Source organism: Fusarium coffeatum (genome assembly GCF_003316985.1).
Source record: "Fusarium coffeatum strain FIESC_28 chromosome Unknown BRIP53273_contig_171, whole genome shotgun sequence".
Taxonomy (NCBI): Eukaryota; Fungi; Ascomycota; class Sordariomycetes; order Hypocreales; family Nectriaceae; genus Fusarium; species Fusarium coffeatum.
Genome location: NW_022157964.1, coordinates 105041 through 112928, shown reverse-complemented (window position 1 = coordinate 112928; position 7888 = coordinate 105041). Strand labels below are relative to the sequence as shown.

The 7888-nt window shown below is 48.1% G+C and overlaps 2 protein-coding genes across 2 annotated transcripts; one reads left to right on the top strand and one right to left on the bottom strand.

Moving 5' to 3' along the window:
• Positions 1-1313: 1313 nt before the first annotated feature.
• Positions 1314-2363, top strand: FIESC28_07633 (uncharacterized protein; the record flags this gene model as incomplete). Its single annotated transcript, XM_031161773.1, has 1 exon — positions 1314-2363. The coding sequence occupies one exon, from the start codon at positions 1314-1316 to the stop codon at positions 2361-2363; it is 1050 nt and encodes a 349-aa protein (XP_031014195.1).
• Positions 2364-3061: 698 nt separating this feature from the next.
• On the bottom strand, positions 3062-5403 carry FIESC28_07632 (uncharacterized protein; the record flags this gene model as incomplete). The annotated part of the gene is made up of 4 exons (XM_031161772.1): positions 3062-3958; positions 4017-4140; positions 4195-4296; positions 4352-5403. The coding sequence occupies 4 exons, from the start codon at positions 5401-5403 to the stop codon at positions 3062-3064; spliced, it is 2175 nt and encodes a 724-aa protein (XP_031014194.1).
• Positions 5404-7888: the final 2485 nt, after the last annotated feature.

Sequence of the window (7888 nt, the reverse complement as noted above, 5' to 3'; positions counted from 1 at the left end):
TACAAGAAACTCATGGATAACCCAAGGCCCAAGACCCAAGACGAGACGAGACAGCCCCAGGTCAGGTCAGGTCAGCCAAGCGAAACGCGCCTCAGAAGCGGAACCGCCAAAAGCCGTCTTGGGTATAACCAGCAGCCCAGGGCAATCTTTATGCCATGAAGCACGCCTGACAAACTCGACTTCTAATTGACTCGGCTCTGTCAAAAGCAAAACTTCTATCGATATGCGAACCATTGTGAATCACTGCATCTGGATAATAATGTCTCAGGTCCAGTCGCATCGGCTCGGTTCATATTAGCCGCCAGCTTCTGCCGCCCAAGTCGGCTTGATAACGGATCAATTTCACCTTTCCTTTTAACCTCATCCCATGTTCAATGGAAATTACGGATACATGTCCAGAGTCTAGACAGCCACTTAGTCCGGTATCGTAGCTAACAAGAGCGGATGCGCCTTTTTCGACTCGTTTGAAACTTACCAAACTTGGACATGAAGACATCGTGGGCCCCCACTCAAAGGCAAACAAAGCCTTAGTTATCATTGATGGGAAAGTATTCATGAAGCGTATTTTTCAATTTACTCACTTGTCAAGAGTCGACGTATATCCATCCAATAAATTGTATCATAACGAAAATAGTATGTGATATTGCAAGGTAGATTAACCCAGACTTGGTTAGTGATGTTATGTATTATCCTAGTATATGGCTCTACAACTTCTTTCATGGGAAGGACTACGAGGTATCATGAGACATATTCTAGGTTTCGATCTACAATCTTTCTAATGATTTGCATTTAAGAAAGTAGACGAGGCAGCCCGCTATTCGTGGGGGTCAACTCTGAGCTGTAAAGCATAACCTCTTTTACATCAAAGGCCAACGACCAAATTGAGCCAAGGAAGAGTGAGAAGACTACCAAAGAGACTTCGTCGAGTTTAATGTTGTGTTATACAATTCCTCTCCTCCAATTGCAAATATCAACTATCATGAGTACCCCATCGAGAAGTTATGATGGCATTTGCGATGGTTACACGTGACTGGAAAGCGGCCCCACTTAGATCATCAGAGTTCGAGCAAGGCTGAGGCAACCCAAATTTTTGGAGGCAGCCTTATCAAGATCCATTTTCTTCCATTTCCATCCAACCACACCATCGTCACCATCAAAATCGCGTTACCACGTCGCAACGCGCGCCCGGTCGATTCTTTCAGCAACAAACTGCACACGCTGCTAGTAAATCTTGTGAAAGAGGAACTTTGAGCAGAACTTGGCTCAAGGTACGTTTCTGCGCAAAAACTACACCGCCTTCTCTTGTATTCATCATGTCGTACCCTCCCCCTCCAGGCATCAGCAACAGCTCTCTTCCACCGAGACCACCCGCTTCCAAGTCAGGCTTCAAGCCCGCATTTTCCTCCGCGGCACAGACCTCGAAGCCTTCATACTCCAGCGCCCCGCCGACCTACTCCGGTCCTTCGAGTTACCCAGCCGCTAGCGCTCCCGCAACGCAGTATGGCGCCTCGTACTCTTCCTACCCGACCACCGCTCCCGGCGCGGTGAGTTCGGCCGCAGCATACTCATACCCTCAACAACCTCAGAGTTACGGTGCTCAGAGCTATGGCGCGCAAAGCTATGGTCCTCAGAGCTACGAACCGCAAAGCTATGGCGCAGCACCACAGATTAGAAATCCCTTCCCTACGCCAGGCACGGCCGGAGCCGATTACAACCCCGAGATGGCCGCTCAGATAGCGCAATGGCAAAGCGCATACTCGAGTGCCCCGGCAGATAGTAAAGATAAGAGCACTGGTCCTGCAGCACCTCGAACCGATGCCCAATCTTCAGCGGCCGCTGCAGCCACCGCTGCAAACCAAGAGCGCAAGAAGACGGTCGTTCGCGAAGGTGGTGGCAAGAAATGGACAGACGACAGCCTTCTCGAATGGGATCCCTCTCACCTGCGACTCTTCGTTGGTAACCTCGCAGGCGAAACCACCGACGATGCCCTCTTGAAGGCATTCTCGCGCTGGCAGTCCGTTCAAAAGGCCCGTGTCATCCGTGATAAGCGTACATCCAAGTCCAAGGGCTATGGCTTTGTCAGTTTCAGTGACGCCGACGATTTCTTCCAAGCCGCTAAGGAAATGAACGGCAAATACATCCAAAGTCACCCCGTAACCATTCGCAAAGCCAACACCGAAATCAAGGTGGCCAATGTCAAGGACAAGGATAGAAATGGAAAGAAGAACAACAAGAACAAGAAGGGCGGCCACGGTGGTCATGGCGGAGGTGCTAGCTACGAACCCAGCCTGGGACCCCAAGGCGGCAGTGGTGTTGTCAAGCCCGGTCAAAAGACAAAGAACGGTCTTCGACTACTTGGCTAATTCGTGCTTCCAACCAGAGAAAGGCTTTACTCGGTGTTTGGTGTTGGAATTATGCATGGTATTCGGTATAAATATGTTAATTCAAGCCATGCTATTTATAAACAAGTCAATATATTAGGTGATAATCGCACCACATCAGTTTCGCTCAATTATGCAGTTGTTGAAATCCCACAATTTTCATTATGAGTTCTGGAAAGCACTTTTGCAAGACTGCCCATTACCTACTCTAATAAACCTTTATGTTAAGGCTGCTACGTCAGTAACAGAAGAAATATCTTCCAAGGCTTAGACTACTAATGTAAAGCAGCCTAAAAGCTAATCTAAGCTCGTACAAAAAGACCAAATTATTTCATCTCTTATGCTGCGGCTAACTCTTCAACTCTTCTGACACCCTGACGCAGGCCTCGGTATATTATAAGTTTTGCTTGCCAGAGTAAGAAGCAGATGACTGATTATGACAGTCGATTCAGTACTTAAACTACTATTCGAAGGCCGAATTCAGTTTGAGAAAGTTTTCGATTAACGAGTGTATATCATTATCTAACTAGGGCTTTTCTATAATCTACAAGTGACAAGATCCCAATCACATCTCATATAACCAAAGTTGACAAAGGAAAACTGAACCAGAACTCCAAGACCATCCCACATATCCGTACAAGATTAGTTACAAAAGAAATACATCTAGGTCCCCCAAAGCTTCAGGGCATGTTGTTTCGAATATTGTCGTATTTACTCGTGGGGTATTTAAGAAGATTCTGGCTCTTCTCCAAACTGCCAAGGGTACGATGGACACCAGCAACCACACTTGCGGATCCGGTTCTATCGCCACTGGCTTCCCAATAGAAAGCACCACCAAGACCTCGCTGGTTGATGTAACCAGCCTTGGCTTGGCCTGACTTGAGGTCATCCATTGTCACAAGCTCCTTCTTGCTGCTGTCATATGTCCAGCTGGCCATAAGAGAAGAGCTATGGGAAGTCTTGGCTCCGGGACGAGGCAGCTCATTGAGAAGGTAGATTCCTTCCGAGTTACCAGCAGTGCCGGAGTACGATTTGCCAAGACCAGCTGTATTAGAAAAGGAACGGCCATAAAGAGCCATGCCCATGTGGATCTTCTCAGGGGGTATACCAGCAGCGATGTAAGCATTGAGAGTACCATCGGTGCTGAGCTTCGTTGAAAGTGGGTTCTTCTTGTCCAAGAAGACATTCGATTGGTGACCAGTGGTAGAGTCCCAGGGGCCAGCATAATCATAAGCCATCAGATGCCAGGCATCAATATAGCGGTTCATGTTCTTGAGATCCATGGTGTTGTAATGGCTTGAACCTGCTGGTGAGGCAACTGTGAGCAGGAAGTGATAATTGAGCTTATTGTCTGCTGAGTACCTGTCAAGGGCTTTTCGAAGTTCACTCAGTATCAGAACATAGTTTCGAGCCTCCTGAGCATTAGTTGGATACTCCCAGTCCACATCAATGCCGTCAAATCCCCAATCTGTAATGAGTTTGACAGCAGTAGCGATGAAGCGCCTTCGGCCAGCCTGGGTGCTCACACCAGCGGCGAGTGCTGGACTTCCATTGTAGCCGCCTATCGAAAGCAGCATCTGTTCGTACATCTTAGCGTTTTCACTTCCAAAGTCTGGGTCTTAGTGGCAAAGCTACCTTCAAATTGCGGTTCTTTTTCTTGAGAATGTACAGCTGCTTAACACACCCATATGCGTTGTTACCACCCCCAACGTCACCCGAATAGAGTCTCCCGGTGTCTGCCGACTCGTCTGACGATTGTCTGATACTTTGTTAATGGGACTCATCGATGCTCTCGTACTCGACAGGTACTTACACTGTTCCATCTTTGGCGTTTACATTGGCAAATGAGTAGAGCACATGCGTAACATGCTTCACCGGGAGGTCTTGGGGCTGGAAATCCGCCCCGTATGTACCCCTAGTTTCTTCATTATTAGCACCCATTAGTGGTCAGAAAGTACAAAGCAACTCACCAGTTTGTGAAGTAAATCATGTTTCGCTTTGCAACGCCTCGGGCCTCTAGACGAGTAGGGGCATTGCTGGCGTCCTCATCATCGAAGTCACCACCAAAGTAGTTTTTAGCGTCATCTTCATCCTGGACATTGGCCGCCTCTTCGTTCTCGGCCTGCTCTTCAGACATATTGGCAACAGGAATGTTCGCTGAATCCTGGTTATGAGCCTCATCGGTCTCCTCATTCTCAGCCTGTTGCTCAGACATATCGACAGCAGGAAGGTTCTCAGAGTCATTGTTCTCAACGTCGTCGGATTTCTCGTCCTCAGAGTCGCCAAGATTGGGGAAGTCCGAGGGACTGAGCTCATCGTCGTCCTCTTCTTCGAAGTCGACATTAGCTTCATCTTCCTCGTCACGCTTCAGAAGATCGGCTCGAGAAGATCTCTGCTCAGGATCAGGAATGGCAGTCTCTTGAGAAGCAGCTTTGATATCACCGTTTGCTGAGCGTGTGTTGAACTTGGACGGCAACCAAGGATTCTTGGGAGGAATGAATTGGGGCACTGTGTCTCTAGGAACAGATTGAGTAGGTTGGGGCTTCTTGGGGCCTCGGAAAGGTGACCTGGGTGGGATGAAACTGGGCAGTTTATCATCGTCTGCATTGTTCTGGGCCGCAAGCTTCTGAGGACTGGCGTTCTTGGTGCTTGTCTTTGTGTTCTTAGTGTCTTTGGTGTTTTTGGTATCCTTGTTGTCCTTGGCGTTCTTGGTGTCTTTTGAGTTCTTCGAATCCTTCGCGGCAGTTTTCTTGTTGTCGTTGACAGACGCAACTGAGGCAAGCCTTTGAGGGCTAGCCTGTTCATTGGTAGACTTTTGCTGCTGGTACGTCTTTGCAACAAAAGGCATTTTGGGTGGGATGAATCCCGGTACAATATCATCCTTAGAGTCATCTGGCTGGGCTGCAGCGGTAGGCTTAGCTACTTTGGTCTGAGGCTTGAGCGCATAACCTATCTTGGGCGGGATGAATTGCGGTGCGGCAACGGCGGTTTCCTCTGCTTGACGGCGAACAGCAGTCGACATGGTTGTCCTGGAACCGTGTGAGTGCTCCATGTGGCCATGGAGGTGCTGGTGTCTGGGTTCCACTGACGGGACAGCCAAGGCTGCTTGCACCAAAAAGGGCGCGATGATAAAGATCTGGTTGAGCATATCCAGTACTCTAGTAAAACCTTTTTGGTAAAAGAGACCTGTTCGTGGGTGTAATCGTTCTCAGACTTGTGAGAGTCTAGGTGATGGGTTGTGAAAGCAAGTCGATAAGAAATTGATAACTATCAACGCTTCTTATAAGCGACTGACAGTGAGCTGATTTTAAAGGAGTGGCACCTCGCAAAAAGTGAGATGGTGTTCAGAAACTGCTTCAAGGGGTCCAACAGTCTTGTGAGGGAGTTTAAGCTGAGACAAGATGCTGAAGGCAGGCTGGCAGTGAGACAGAAACCAGGTGACGGAAGCGGAGAATGAGAAAGCACTATACTTTATGAAAGCGAGGGAGACGATTTGTAAGGAACGAGTGACGTTGGTTGGATATTGATGGAAAAGGAATGGCTTAAGGGTGAGATCAATGGGAAGAGAAGGGAAGCCAAGAGCGTGAGACACGGGAATCGAGGCAAATTTATGACCTTGGACATGATGAAGGCACGCCACTCTGGCTATCTCGGTTCAGGATAAGAAGAAGATCCTGAAGGAGTATAGCATGTCGACGAAAGCGTATTGTGTACGCGTAGCGGTGGGAAGAGGACGCCCAAGCATGCTACGGAAAGCATCGCTGACCCTCCATCAAGGGGATTCCGTTCTCGACTAAGGGTGTCTCGACGTCGGATGAGACATGAAGACCAAAGTCTGAGAGCTTATCGAGCGCCACAAGCCTCTAAAACGTGGGATTGGTATGTCTTGGGACCCTGACGAGGAATGCGCTTAGTGTCTGGAACCAGTGGATGATGGCACTAGGGACGGGCGGTCGGAGTTTAAGGCACTGGGACATGTTGATGATTTCTTTCAGATCAGATTGTCATTGCGAATGAGCCGAAATAGGGTTGAGTCGGGGTCTTTCTCGGGGTTGGAGAGAAAGTCCGTAGGCTCGATGCTGGTGATCCTAGTGTAAGTGGATGTAGTAGCGTTGGTGATGATGAAAGTATAGAGTTTAAGACCCCGATCGGCGTCGGGACCCGACAAGCTAAAGTTGAAAGTGACAGTCGTTCCTGCGTAAGCCTCCTTCCGTTTAATCGATTTCTGCACCTTCCAATCTTGTGCCTGTTCCTGACCCTGAATTGACCCGTTAATCGTGCCTGCCCAGTTCGACTTTAGGCGGTTGCTGACTGATACATCGAACTCAGAAGAAGGGTTGAATTTGAGATAATCGCCAAGTCATATATATTGTATATATATTAATGTCTGTCAAGGGAGACAACAATCAATTGTCCCCTACTTTTCACAATGAGCCCCTCGTCAGGGTACGTAAGACGCCGCTCCCGCTAATGTCTGAGTCCTTTCCCTTGCGCTCCCGCTACCTCGAGGGTGACTCCCTTGAATGATTCACATTTTGACAGCTCGTCAAGACTACTATCGTTAACTCACACAAGACAATCCCGAGAAACCAAGCAATAACTAATTCCAAGGGTCTAGATCATGATCCAGAAAACAGACGTTAGTAAAGGCGTCGCCGAGACTCATTCTGGACTCATCAACGTTGAACATACAAACTCTGCCTCTCGCAACGTCCAAGCGTTGGTGATTTGGAATAAATAGTTTTCTCTTCCTCTGCTGCCTGTTCCTGATTCAAAGAAGGGTCTGTGGCTAAGCTAGAGACGATGATGACAGATCAGTAATGGTTGGCATTGACACTGACACTAAACTAGTGAAGCCATCACGATGTCCTTAATGGCGCCTGAATCGTCAATCTGCATTCCAGTCGCCCACAATTATCGATTCAGAAACCATCGGGCCGGCCGTTTGCATCGAAATCTCTGCTGTCTATCTCTGATACAAGACATCGGCCATGCCCCCCGATCCCGCGACTTTCAGTTATGGACAGCCTCTGCCATGAATGGATGAGGCACCAGATGTAACTCTCTGACCACAGCATAAGTAAGAATTGGTTCACCTTGAAACCGCCATTTGATGTCACAATTACATGCATATATGTCATCTGATGTTCTACTCGCATTCCCACGGAAAAGGAAGAAAAGAAAGTGGCAGGGCTCGGTGGGTAACAGAAGAAAGGTCCTTTAAGGCTTAGGCTACCAGAATAAAAGTAGCCTAAATGCTAATCTAAATTAGCATAAGATGACTAAACTATTTTATCCCTTATGTTTATAACGGTCAATTCTTCTGATGCCCTGCGGCAGGGCTATCTGGAAGTTCTTTCAGCGTGCGGTGGAAGCACTATCACTAACAGCTACGTGATAAACTCCTGCCAAGGTCCCACGATTGATCGAGAACCAGTTTTGTCCGAAGACGACTCAGAAGGTCGGTTAATGTCTTGAAATATGTGGATATATGAACAATAACTACA